This window comes from Saccoglossus kowalevskii, chromosome 7, assembly GCF_978046115.1.
Source record: "Saccoglossus kowalevskii chromosome 7, keSacKowa6.1, whole genome shotgun sequence".
In the NCBI taxonomy this organism is placed as follows: Eukaryota; Metazoa; Hemichordata; class Enteropneusta; family Harrimaniidae; genus Saccoglossus; species Saccoglossus kowalevskii.
Window position 1 is genome coordinate 2,701,675 of NC_140647.1, and position 15,971 is coordinate 2,717,645.

The window sequence follows — 15,971 nt, forward strand, 5'->3', positions numbered from 1 at the left end:
TGGTCTGAAATTATAAATGAAACTCGATGCAGGCGTTTAGCAAACGTCGTTATAATATCAGAGGAATGCCACATAGAGCTGAATTTGAAAGACCAGTCAATCAGTTTAAAAGAGAAACTAAAAGATAGGATAGGTTCAATTGAATCCAGTGATGTCAATGCAAATGTCGACAAACTTGGACAAGTTTAGTCATAGTAGAGAAAACAAATGAATCAATAAGAGTATGTGTGGATCCTAGAGAATTGACTAAGGCAATAAAATTTCAGAATTCTGACCAAAAAAACCCCAGATTATTTCATACTTGATATTTTCGCATTAGGCTTGATGAACAAAGCTCGTAACAAATCACTTTCAATTTGGAAGATACCGTCATTTTGCATTAGTTCTGCTAGCGAAGTGTTTCAAAAACGAAATGAACAAATTAGAGTTAACGCGATAGTCGATAACCACATAACCAGAAAAAGTGAAAAGAAGCAAATGAAATATTGAGAGAATAATGAATAATAATTAGCCAGCGAATGCAATGTTAAGTTAAACAAAAAGAAGATATAAATGTGAAGTAAAATGCAAAGGCTACATATTAATAGATTAAGGACCTGATGAAGACAAAGTAAAAGCCATGGTACAGCTACCACAACCAGGAAACAAGAAGGATCTATGGTATGGTAAAATATCTATTACCAAATGACAACCACTAAACGAGAGAAGAATGGATCAGAATAAAACCACCGGTTTTGGGGAGATACAAAAACGTTCCGACCAGTAAACGAATAAACTGAAATGTGCAAATTCAACTTGGAGGTTTTCGCAAAGCACCACCCAGACTATAACACAAGATAAGAAGATTGAAAAAATACCAAAGGATGTCAGATATGTACTAAACAAAGAAAGGTTATGGCTGATCGTGAGCATATTTATGAGGAAATGGATACAGTAGTTCATTCAGTCCCATACAAATTACAGAAAAGCATCAGGATAAAACATAATGTAAAAATATAATAACATAATGATTACATTATTGAAAACTGATCAAATCGTTAAAAACTGAAAATATAAATCAAGATCTGTAATCTACTGGCTAGGTATGACAAGGGATGGTGAAGATACACTTCAACGAAAAGTCCTAGTTCTATAATAATTCATGTATTTCTATTTAGCTTTGACATTATAATTATTTTAGTTTTTAGTTGTTTAATCATATAGAATCAATCGTCTTACAAGGATAATGAAAGAACAGTATGCAGTTATCATTCTTTGAAAAAAAAACATTTGAATTACTTACCTGACATTATATCTCCCCTTGCAATTATTTACTTGATGAATGTTACTCGAATGTTACTAGTTCATAGTAAACACGTTGTATAGTAAGTATTATATAATGTATTCACGAGTCACTGTTAAAATATGTTCATGGTAATCTGTATGTCACTAATACTGTAATAATAAACGGTAATAGTTCTGTGATGGAGCATATTACGGAACATCACAAACACTCACATTATCTTCAACAAACATAAGACTGTAGTAATTAAAGTTACATTACAATTATTTAACAACGACATGAACTGTATGTAAACCTTTCTGTGTTTATTAACAATATTACTTCAGTACCTGTCCGTCTCCGTAACGTACACCTCCATTAAACTATTATGGCAAATATTCAAGGATTTCGCTAGGAATATATTGTAATCTTTATCTTTTGAGAAGACCTAATACTGTTTAAATATACAAATAAATATTGCCTGTCTTCGGAGAATCATCGGACCGGATTACGTGACTGGCAAATATTCCCCAAAGACCTTGCACACTAATCACGTCTACTAAACCTAGTAAAGACGAATTCATGTGTTCAGGTAAAAATATAAGTGACACACATAGAACTTGGTACACTTGGCGCCGCAACACTCGGTCGAAATGATTCTGTGATTTTGACTGGGAACACGACCACATAATTGTACCAGATCCCAACGTTCGTTTAATTTCAAGGGGCACAATAAAGTGCTAATATATTATTACATTATTATTATTACATGTGTATTCTGGCGTAGTGAGTTCCATGTGTTTATATGTGACTCTAATTTATATTAAATTAAACAACAGCTGCTAGGATTGATGAAGCTACTTAATCCGACAATAGCATGACCCCCCCCCGATCATTGCTCAATACGTATGGTTATATTAATTGCAAGTAAGCAGTATATTGTAACGTCTGTATTAATAAATTAATTCGAGAAACTCTGTGCTTGAATATATTTATTGGCAACAACTAATGGCGGCCATGCCGTTTCAAGTATACCATGATGCTATACAGTCATCACTATTGTAACATATCGAGTGATGTCATAGGTCATACATAAATAATGATATAGAAAATTACATATATGACTGATTTGGACTGAACATTTGGAGAGGAGTTTAATTGGCATACACTTGTTTTAACATAATTCGAAGGCGCTGATTTCTAATCTGCTGCATGCAAGCTGGAATTTGATGCTCGATCTTGAAACGAAAAAAATAGCCTCCTTGTAATCTAAAATCAACACTAAAATCAACAAGGTAAATTTTTACCTGCATTTCATGTTCCAAACAAGCCTGACAATCTCATACATATTTGTTTCGCTTTGATCATATTGATCTGGATAATCCAAGAAAACAAAATGGCTACCGTTTATTAAATAATGACCATGTTTTATTCAAAACTACACTTTGGGAATAGTTTACATAGTTTTTAGTCTGTTATAATTTGAGGAATCTACATCTGGCATTTAAAACAGTGCACATTCCACATATGATTTAACTACTTATATATACAAAGTTTAAAAAATGTATCATGGGTTAGCACGTATACAGCAATATGATAAAATTATTGTGCTATTCAATAGATTAACATATTCTACAATGAAATCACCAATACTGTCTTTTCTGTGATATAAATCACCAAGTGTGTGTATATTTAGATACAATATATCATATTACAAATATATTATGGTGTATAAATTATCTTATGTCAACCTCAATATGACCATCACACAATGATAATATTGAATGCACATCAAGATAATATTGATTATATTTCTCACAACGATACTATTTAATGCACTTCTGATAGTGATAATATTGAATGCACATCTGATAGTGACAATATTGAATGCACTTTTGATAGTGATAATATTGAATGCACTTCTGATAGTGATAATATTGAATGCACTTCTGATAGTGATAACATTAAATGCACTTCTGATAATGATAATATAGAATGCACTTCTGATAGTGATAACATTAAATGCACTTCTGATAATGATAATATAAAATGCACATCTGATAGTGATACTATTGAATGCACTTCTGATAGTGATAATATTGAATGCACTTCTGATAGTGATAATATTGAATGCACTTCTGATAGTAATAACATTAAATGCACTTCTGATAATGATAATATAGAATGCACTTCTGATAGTGATACTATTGAATGCGCTTCTGATAGTGACAATATTGAATGCACATCTGATAGTGACAATATTGAATGCACTTCTGATAGTGATAATATTGAATGCACCTCTGATAGTGATAACATTAAATGCACTTCTGATAATGATAATATAGAATGCACATCTGATAGTGATACTATTGAATGCACTTCTGATAGTGACAATATTGAATGCACTTCTGATAGTGATAATATTGAATGCACATCTGATAGTGACAATGTTGAATGCACTTTTGATAGTGATAATATTGAATGCACTTCTGATAGTGATAACATTAAATGCACTTCTGATAATGATAATATAGAATGCACATCTGATAGTGATACTATTGAATGCACTTCTGATAGTGACAATATTGAATGCACTTCTGATAGTGATAATATTGAATGCACATCTGATAGTGATAATATAGAATGCACTTCTGATAGTGATAATATTGAATGCACATCTGATAGTGATAATATTGAATGCACTTTTGATAGTGATAATATTGAATGCACTTCTGATAGTAATAACATTAAATGCACTTCTGATAATGATAATATAGAATGCACTTCTGATAGTGACAATATTGAATGCACATCTGATAGTGACAATATTGAATGCACTTCTGATAGTGATAATATTGAATGCACCTCTGATAGTGATAACATTAAATGCACTTCTGATAATGATAATATAGAATGCACATCTGATAGTGATACTATTGAATGCACTTCTGATAGTGACAATATTGAATGCACTTCTGATAGTAATAACATTAAATGCACTTCTGATAATGATAATATAAAATGCACATCTGATAGTGATACTATTGAATGCACTTCTGATAGTGATAATATTGAATGCACTTCTGATAGTGATAATATTGAATGCACTTCTGATAGTAATAACATTAAATGCACTTCTGATAATGATAATATAGAATGCACTTCTGATAGTGATAATATTGAATGCACTTCTGATAGTAATAACATTAAATGCACTTCTGATAATGATAATATAGAATGCACTTCTGATAGTGACAATATTGAATGCACATCTGATAGTGACAATATTGAATGCACTTCTGATAGTGATAATATTGAATGCACCTCTGATAGTGATAACATTAAATGCACTTCTGATAATGATAATATAGAATGCACATCTGATAGTGATACTATTGAATGCACTTCTGATAGTGACAATATTGAATGCACTTCTGATAGTCATAATATTGAATGCACATCTGATAGTGACAATGTTGAATGCACTTTTGATAGTGATAATATTGAATGCACTTCTGATAGTGATAACATTAAATGCACTTCTGATAATGATAATATAGAATGCACATCTGATAGTGATACTATTGAATGCACTTCTGATAGTGACAATATTGAATGCACTTCTGATAGTGATAATATTGAATGCACATCTGATAGTGATAATATAGAATGCACTTCTGATAGTGATAATATTGAATGCACATCTGATAGTGATAATATTGAATGCACTTTTGATAGTGATAATATTGAATGCACTTCTGATAGTGACAATATTGAATGCACTTCTGATAGTGATAAAATTGAATGTACTTCTGATAGTGATAATATTAAATGCACATCTGATAATGATAATATTGAATGCACATCTGATAGTGATAATATTGAATGCACATCTGATAGTGATAATATTGAATGCACATCTTATAGTGATAATATTGAATGCACATCTGATAGTGAAAATATTGAATGCACCTCTGATAGTAATAATATTGAATGCATTTCTGATAGTGATAATATTGAATGCACATCTGATAGTGATAATATTGAATGCACATCTGATAGTGATAATAAAGAATGTACAACTAATAGTGATGGTATTTAATGCACTTCTGATAGTGACAATATTGAATGCACTTCTGATAGTGACAATATTGAATGCATTTCTGATAGTAATAATATTGAATGCACTTCTGATAGTGATAATATTAGTGATAATATTGAATGCACTTCTGATAGTAATAATATTGAATGCACATCTGATAGTGATAATATTGAATGCACATCTGATATTGATAATAATAAATGCACATCTGATAGTGATAATAATGAATGCACATCTGATATTGATAATATTGAATGCACATCTGATAGTGATAATATTGAATGCACATCTGATAGTGACAATATTGAATGCACTTCTGATAGTGATAATATTGAATGCACTTCTGATAGTAATAATATTGAATGCACAACTGATAGTGATAATATTGAATAAACATCTGATAGTGATAATATTGAATGCACTTCTGAGAGTGATAATATTGAAATCACATGTGATAGTGATAATATTGAATGCATATCTGATAGTGATAATATTGAATGCACATCTGATAGTGATAATATTGAAATCACATGAGATAGTGATAATATTGAATGCACATCTGATAGTGATAATATTGAATGCACTTCTGATAGTAATAATATTGAATGCACTTCTGATAGTGATAACATTGAATGCACATCTGATAGTAATAATATTGAATGCACATCTGATAGTGATAATATTGAATACACATCTGATAGTGATAATATTGAATGCACTTCTGATAGTGATAATATTGAATGCACTTCTGATAGTGATAATATTGAAATCACATGTGATAGTGATAATATTGAATGCACATCTGATAGTGATAATATTGAATGCACATCTGATAGTGATAATATTGAAATCACATGTGATAGTGATAATATTGAATGCACATCTGATAGTGATAATATTGAATGCACATCTGATTGTGATAATAAAGAATGTACAACTAATAGTGATGGTATTGAATGCATTTCTGATAGTGATAATATTGAATGCACTTCTGATAGTGACAATATTGAATGCACATCTGATAGTGATAATATTGAATGCACTTCTGATAGTGATAATATTGAAATCACATGTGATAGTGATAATATTGAATGCACATCTGATAGTGATAATATTGAATGCACATCTGATAGTGATAATATTGAAATTACATGTGATAGTGATAATATTGAATGCACTTCTGATAATGATAATATAAAATGCGCATCTGATAGTGATACTATTGAATGCACTTCTGATAGTGATAATATTGAATGCACTTCTGATAGTGATAATATTGAATGCACTTCTGATAGTAATAACATTAAATGCACTTCTGATAATGATAATATAGAATGCACTTCTGATAGTGATACTATTGAATGCACTTCTGATAGTGACAATATTGAATGCACATCTGATAGTGACAATATTGAATGCACTTCTGATAGTGATAATATTGAATGCACCTCTGATAGTGATAACATTAAATGCACTTCTGATAATGATAATATAGAATGCACATCTGATAGTGATACTATTGAATGCACTTCTGATAGTGACAATATTGAATGCACTTCTGATAGTCATAATATTGAATGCACATCTGATAGTGACAATGTTGAATGCACTTTTGATAGTGATAATATTGAATGCACTTCTGATAGTGATAACATTAAATGCACTTCTGATAATGATAATATAGAATGCACATCTGATAGTGATACTATTGAATGCACTTCTGATAGTGACAATATTGAATGCACTTCTGATAGTGATAATATTGAATGCACATCTGATAGTGATAATATAGAATGCACTTCTGATAGTGATAATATTGAATGCACATCTGATAGTGATAATATTGAATGCACTTTTGATAGTGATAATATTGAATGCACTTCTGATAGTGACAATATTGAATGCACTTCTGATAGTGATAAAATTGAATGTACTTCTGATAGTGATAATATTGAATGCACATCTGATAATGATAATATTGAATGCACATCTGATAGTGATAATATTGAATGCACATCTGATAGTGATAATATTGAATGCACATCTTATAGTGATAATATTGAATGCACATCTGATAGTGAAAATATTGAATGCACCTCTGATAGTAATAATATTGAATGCATTTCTGATAGTGATAATATTGAATGCACATCTGATAGTGATAATATTGAATGCACATCTGATAGTGATGGTATTTAATGCACTTCTGATAGTGACAATATTGAATGCACTTCTGATAGTAACAATATTGAATGCATTTCTGATAGTAATAATATTGAATGCACTTCTGATAGTGATAATATTGAATGCACTTCTGATAGTAATAATATTGAATGCACATCTGATAGTGATAATATTGAATGCACATCTGATATTGATAATAATAAATGCACATCTGATAGTGATAATAATGAATGCACATCTGATATTGATAATATTGAATGCACATCTGATAGTGATAATATTGAATGCACATCTGATAGTGACAATATTGAATGCACTTCTGATAGTGATAATATTGAATGCACTTCTGATAGTGATAATATTGAATGCACATCTGATAGTGATAATATTGAATAAACATCTGATAGTGATAATATTGAATGCACTTCTGAGAGTGATAATATTGAAATCACATGTGATAGTGATAATATTGAATGCATATCTGATAGTGATAATATTGAATGCACATCTGATAGTGATAATATTGAAATCACATGAGATAGTGATAATATTGAATGCACATCTGATAGTGATAATATTGAATGCACTTCTGATAGTAATAATATTGAATGCACTTCTGATAGTGATAACATTGAATGCACATCTGATAGTAATAATATTGAATGCACATCTGATAGTGATAATATTGAATACACATCTGATAGTGATAATATTGAATGCACTTCTGATAGTGATAATATTGAATGCACTTCTGATAGTGATAATATTGAAATCACATGTGATAGTGATAATATTGAATGCACATCTGATAGTGATAATATTGAATGCACATCTGATAGTGATAATATTGAAATCACATGTGATAGTGATAATATTGAATGCACATCTGATAGTGATAATATTGAATGCACATCTGATTGTGATAATAAAGAATGTACAACTAATAGTGATGGTATTGAATGCATTTCTGATAGTGATAATATTGAATGCACATCTGATAGTGATAATATTGAATGCACTTCTGATAGTGATAATATTGAAATCACATGTGATAGTGATAATATTGAATGCACATCTGATAGTGATAATATTGAATGCACATCTGATAGTGATAATATTGAAATCACATGTGATAGTGATAATATTGAATGCACTTCTGATAGTAATAATATTGAATGCACATTTGATAGTGATAATATTGAATGCACATCTGATAGTGATGATATTGAAATCACATGTGATAGTGATGATATTGAATGCACATCTGATAGTGATAATATTGAATGCACATGTGATAGTGATAATATTGAATGCACTTCTGATAGTAATAATATTGAATGCACATTTGATAGTGATAATATTGAATGCACATCTGATATTGATAATATTGAATGCACATCTGATAGTGATGATATTGAAATCACATGTGATAGTGATGATATTGAATGCACATCTGATAGTGATAATATTGAATGCACATCTGATAGTGACAATATTGAATGCACTTCTGATAGTGATAATATTGAATGCACTTCTGATAGTGACAATATTGAATGCACTTCTGATAGTGATAATATTGAATGCACAACTGATAGTGATAATATTGAATAAACATCTGATAGTGATAATATTGAATGCACTTCTGATAGTGATAATATTGAAATCACATGTGATAGTGATAATATTGAATGCATATCTGATGGTGATAATATTGAATGCACATCTGATAGTGATAATATTGAAATCACATGAGATAGTGATAATATTGAATGCACATCTGATAGTGATAATATTGAATGCACTTCTGATAGTAATAATATTGAATGCACTTCTGATAGTGATAACATTGAATGCACATCTGATAGTAATAATATTGAATGCACATCTGATAGTGATAATATTGAATACACATCTGATAGTGATAATATTGAATACACATCTGATAGTGATAATTGTGAATGCACTTCTGATAGTGATAATATTGAATGCACTTCTGATAGAGATAATATTGAAATCACATGTGATAGTAATAATATTGAATGCACATCTGATAGTGATAATATTGAATGCACATCTGATAGTGATAATATTGAAATCACATGTGATAGTGATAATATTGAATGCACATCTGATAGTGATAATATTGAATGCACATCTGATAGTGATAATAAAGAATGTACAACTAATAGTGATGGTATTGAATGCACTTCTGATAGTGACAATATTGAATGCACTTCTGATAGTGACAATATTGAATGCACATCTGATAGTGATAATTTTGAATGCACATCTGATAGTGATAATATTGAATGCATTTCTGATAGTAATAATATTGAATCCACTTCTGATAGTGATAATATTGAATTTACTTCTGATAGTAATAATAATGAATCCACATCTGATAGTGATGATATTGAATGCACATCTGATAGTGACAATATTGAATGCACATCTGATATTGATAATATTGAATGCACTTCTTAGAGTAATAATATTGAATGCACTTCTGATAATGATACTATTGAATGCACTTCTCATAGTGATAATATTGAATGCACATCTGATAGTAATAATATTGAAATCACATCTGATAGTGATAATATTGAATGCACTTCTGATAGTGATAATATTGAATGCACATCTGATAGTGATAATATTGAATGCACATCTGATAGTGATAATATTGAATGCACTTCTGATAGTGATAATATAGAATGCACTTCTAATAGTGATAATATTGAATGCACTTCTAATAGTGATAATATAGAATCAGATCTGATAGTGATAATATTGAAAGCAAATTTGATAGTGATAATATTGAATGCAATCTGATAGTGATAATATTGAATGCACTTCTGATAGTGATAATATAGAATCAGATCTGATAGTGATAATATTGTAAGCAAATTTGATAGTGATAATATTGAATGTAATCTGATAGTGATAATATTGAACGCACATCTGATACTGATAATATTGAATGCACTTCTGATAGTGATAATATTGAATGCACTTCTGATAGTAATAATATTGAAATCACATCTGATAGTGATAATATTGAATGCACATCTGCTAGTGATACTATTGAATGCACTTCTAATAGTGATAATATTGAATGCAATCTGATAGTGATAATATTGAATGCAAATTTGATAGTGATAATATTGAATGCAATCTGATAGTGATAATATTGAACGCACATCTGATACTGATAATATTGAATGCACATCTGATACTGATAATATTGAATGCACATCTGATAGTGATAATATTGGATGCACATCTTATAGTGATAATTTTGGATGCACATCTTATAGTGATAATATTGAATGCACATCTGATAGTGATAATATTGAATGCACATCTGATACTGATAATATTGAACGCACATCTGATAGTGATAATATTGAATGCACATCTGATACTGATAATATTGAATGCACTTCTGATAGTGATAATATAGAATCAGATCTGATAGTGATAATATTGAAAGCAAATTTGATAGTGATAATATTTAAAGCAAATCTGATAGTGATAATATTGAATGTACTTCTGATAGTGAAAATATTGAATGTACTTTTGATACTGATAATATAGAATGCACTTCTGATAGTGATAATATAGATTCAGATCTGTTAGTGATAATATTGAAAGCAAATTTGGTAGTGATAATATTGAATGCAAATTTGATAGTGATAATATTGAATGCAATCTGATAGTGATAATATTGAACGCATATCTGATAGTGATAATATTGAATGCACATCTGATAGTGATAATATTGAAATCACATGAGATAGTGATAATATTGAACACACATCTGATAGTGATAATATTGAATGCACATCTGATAGTGATAATATTGAATGCAATCTGATAGTGATAATATTGAAAGCAAATTTGATAGTGATAATATTGAATGCAATCTGATAGTGATAATATTGAACGCACATCTGATACTGATAATATTGAATGCACATCTGATACTGATAATATTGAATGCACATCTGATAGTGATAATATTGAAATCACATGAGATAGTGATAATATTGAATGCACATCTTATAGTGATAATATTGAATGCACATCTGATAGTGATAATATTGAATGCACATCTGATACTGATAATATTGAACGCACATCTGATAGTGATAATATTGAATGCACATCTGATAGTGATAATATTGAATGCACTTCTGATAGTGATAATATAGAATCAGATCTGATAGTGATAATATTGAAAGCAAATTTGATAGTGATAATATTTAAAGCAAATCTGATAGTGATAATATTGAATGTACTTCTGATAGTGACAATATTGAATGTACTTTTGATAGTGATAATATAGAATGCACTTCAGATAGTGATAATATTGAATGCACTTCTGATAGTGATAATTTTAAATGCACTTGAATGCAAAGCTACCAATGATAACATTGAATATAATTTATGATATTTTGGAACTATTGACTTTGTTCATGTTGAATTTACAATATCTGTATGCAGCGCTTATTAACGGAACTCAGAAAACCAAATCAAAACAAAACGTCCGCTATTCCCCTACATTATGATAATTTGTCTCGTGCTTCTCCGTAATGAATTCATTATTGAGGTTATTCTGGCGCAGTGATGGCCATTTTATTATTACATATTTTTACCGTTACCCGACATCAATACACTTAAAGAATTCCGTGTAATATACGAGAAAAGCTGTTGATATAATACACGACGTATACATTACACTGTGTCTTATTATAAGTAATACAAGTAAGATATGGAATCATTTGCTTGAGTGCGCACGTTAGTCGAACTTATTGATATACTTTGTTAATGATATCCATTGTAGTAGACGTTTGGATACGAGGTGGGCGCTCTACAACAATGCGTGGTGAGCGCACCCTAAGGACTAACAAAGTAAAAAGTCAATACCTGGCAATTCTGACTCTGCATTCGCATTAATTAAATGACAGAGTCGCAAAGAAAATAGATTTAATACTAGTACATGTGAATGGCGACTTGTGATATGCCATGATAATAATTTCATTTTACGTCAAATCAACTTGACCTTGACAGAATGTGAAACATGGTGCCTGGCTATTTTCTTACATTTACTGGGAGTGGGTGTATACAGCCGTTGCTTAATTTCATTGAGTGATTGTTTTTTTTTTCTGCCTTCAAGCTTGAAATACTTGCCGATTATACTCACGATATAGTTGACGTCTGGCGTCTCTACGAAAAGTTGATGAAAGTCTGTCGGCAATATCACATCAAAGATCACCGAAAGCGAATACATGCACTTTCAATGATCTTATCTACAGTTGCATTTAACACTCAAATCGCCGATATAAAAGAGTTGAAATGCAATTTTTGTGATTTGAAATTATATATCATAAACTATATTGAACACTATGCACCCTAAATAAATGCAGTTCATATTTATGAAGGAGTCACATTGATTGATTTTTGGACTGATTAATCAATCGGGGGGAATTATCAACATGACAGAAAAAAATCCAATTTCCGGTTTGAACCAAACCATTCACTCAGAGGGTGGGTAGGTGTTGTATTGTAGGTACATGTTATTGTTTATGTGTGTGTTTCTCTTTAATTTTTCTCACAATTGTATTTATTTTTGTTTGCAGTCATTCACATTCCTACTTCTGAATATTTTAGTCATCGTGTGTGCCCTCTTCTCCATGGTCCTATCCGCCATCGGTGCTTACTGGGAGGCTACTATCGCTATATTGTACGAGAGTGGTGGGCTTGTTTTGTATATCCTTGTCGAACTGGCGGGACTGGTGGTGCTGATAATCTCCGGCATCGCGGCTTGTATGTATTGGTGCGGAGTAGGTGAACGCCAGGTATAGAGTATTGGAGTAACGTTAGTGTGTGTGTGCTTGGTATATGCGTCAGTGACATGAAACCTTTGTTGGTTTCCAGTCCTGAAATAGTATTGTGAAATTGTTCTAATTGAGATAGTTCAACATCATCCAATCAGCAAGCGCCTCATTTTGAATATGTAGGAGGCCATAGTTGTTATGCCATGTTAAGGCGTGCATGCGTATTACGAGTGTATAACAAAGTTCAGCTTCTGGACCAATCACTATCAAATAGCAGAATTTGAGTGAGAAAGTTGATGATCGTCTTTTACAAATTTGTATAAAAACATTTATAAACAAAGCTCCAGTTTTGAGCTTTTCAATGTATATCGACCGCTAAGTCGTGATGCGAAAGATAGATATTTGGTGTACTATTTAGCAATTTTTAACACGGCCAGTTACGACATAGGAAACACAAAATGTAGGATTTGATAACGTACTTTGACCAACATGTTATATACCACTGCAACACGAAAATGCCTATTTGACAAACTTTTTGAAAGGCAGCTGCCTCTTTTCCAGCAATTGTGAAAATGTAACGAGTATTTGTTTTTCTTTTGCAGATGTTAATGAACCAACAACAGCAACACTTGAAAGCGAAAATGTCCGGATTTAGCCGAGTGGTTCCTCCACGCGCTCAACCAGCTGCCTTCTATGTTCAAGGGCAAGTACAAGTAACGGTGCCGCCAGGCACAAAGTTGACGGGACAGGACAACGGATCAAGTGACATCCCCGTCGGCGGCAACCAGGTTCCGCCCGAGTACATTTCTTTACAAAACCCACCGGAATATAAGAAAGCGCCTCAAGCTGAAGAGGGTGTGTGACGCTATCATATACTGCAGAGATGGTCCGCTTAGAGATCGCTCAATGTGACCCAATTTATAGGACCTAAAATAACCTAAACTCACGTGTTTGCTTTGTATATTCGCAATAATTATGTTTTACCAGTTTCATTCTTGTAAATAACTGGTGACTTATAACACAATTCATATTGCATTCGACGACAGTGAAATGAAATGGAACATACAATGATGGTATAAGGACCAATCGCATAGAACCGGCATTGGCTTTATGTTGTGTCCCTTCAAGATGGTACTAGGCATGTCAACGCAACGTTTATGGGTATAATCCATTTCAAACAATGACCATGATACACTGGACCATGATACACTGGACCATCATACTGGCATTCCTCGTTTAAAACAGGGTAGTTGTTGTTACATATTATAATTACGACCAAATATTTCGGATGACGGTAACGATTTTGTCTCTATCATACTTGAATAAACCCGTTTAATTAATGAACCTTTTCTTCTCCTTTTGTTCTATTCCTCCTCAGTAAGTATTATATTGAAATTCTCATCAGTTGTCGCCAAAACAAAGTATTTTTATTGTTTCTGTAATCATAATCATTTCCTGGATCATCTATAAATATGTGTAACATAGCGTTTGATGAACGTGAATATAAAACGACATAATCTTGGCGAAACAAAGTGATTCCCTTCATCTTCATAAGTATTTATAAAAATTCACAATTCAAACTAAAACAAACGGTTTATATTGATTTATTGAATAACCTTGAAACGTTTTCAAAAGAAATTGAAATTTATAAATATTTATATAAATGTAGAGAATGTGCGGTTAGTACGGTTCACAAAAATGTGTTATCACAAACCACTGACAGGACAGCGACTGGCAACCATGGGTCGGAAGAGCCATTACCCGCTGTTCCATTTACTGTTGACTATGAACTCATGCACCCATGTTCAGTAAAGTTTATACCCCCTATCAAATATTTCAATTTGAAGAATCCAATTACTAGAAAATCGAAATATCTAATCTTATGTTTACTATTAACGAAATATCAATCAACAGTAACAATAACGACACATTTCATTGGATAGCACCTTCCACACAGAGCCAATAGGACAATCCATTTCAATATTGCAGCATGCATAAACACATACTGTACTGGTGATTCCACCATCAAGTCCAAAAAAGTGGCTTTAACAGCGTTATTGTAATAAGAGTTCAATTGAATATTTTGGTTAACTTCCGTTTAGGTAACAAGACATACTTTCTCTGGGCCGTTAACCAGTATCTAGAATCTAAAGTCACGATCAGAGTATGAATACAAGATAATATGTGGTCTTTTTTATGTATCGACGTTGAAATATCCTGTGAAATATCGTCTAAAATTATTAGCAGCATTTAGTGCCATATTTAACAGAAATACGTCTTTGATACGATCGAAATTATCCGGGAAACAAGGTCACAACAATGGCCGACACAATTCATACCAAGTGTAATGATAAGAATTACAGCGCCCACAACAGCACAGTCAATATACCAGATGCAAACAAAATATATTCTGACGAATTATGCGAAAATAAAACTGAAAATAATTCTCAGTGCTAGTATCTGTCACACCTTTTATTTTTGCAACAAAATATTCTTAAAAAAGAAATACATCGCCCGCAAGTTTGCAAAAACATATACTATATACTATATGATATATTTTTCTGCGAATTCCGTAAAAATAAAA

The 15,971-nt window shown here is 31.3% G+C and overlaps 1 protein-coding gene across 1 annotated transcript in view; it reads left to right on the top strand.

The window, feature by feature from the left end:
- LOC102807438 (uncharacterized) overlaps positions 1 to 14,731 on the top strand; it is a 51,874-nt gene extending 37,143 nt beyond the window's left edge. Inside the window, exons 3-4 of the mRNA XM_085501618.1 lie at positions 13,190 to 13,408; positions 13,990 to 14,731. Of these exons, the coding sequence (XP_085357744.1) occupies positions 13,190 to 13,408; positions 13,990 to 14,250 (480 nt within the window). The 3' untranslated portion in view covers positions 14,251 to 14,731. The remainder of the gene's footprint in view (positions 1 to 13,189; positions 13,409 to 13,989) is intronic.
- The last annotated feature ends 1,240 nt before the right edge of the window (positions 14,732 to 15,971 follow it).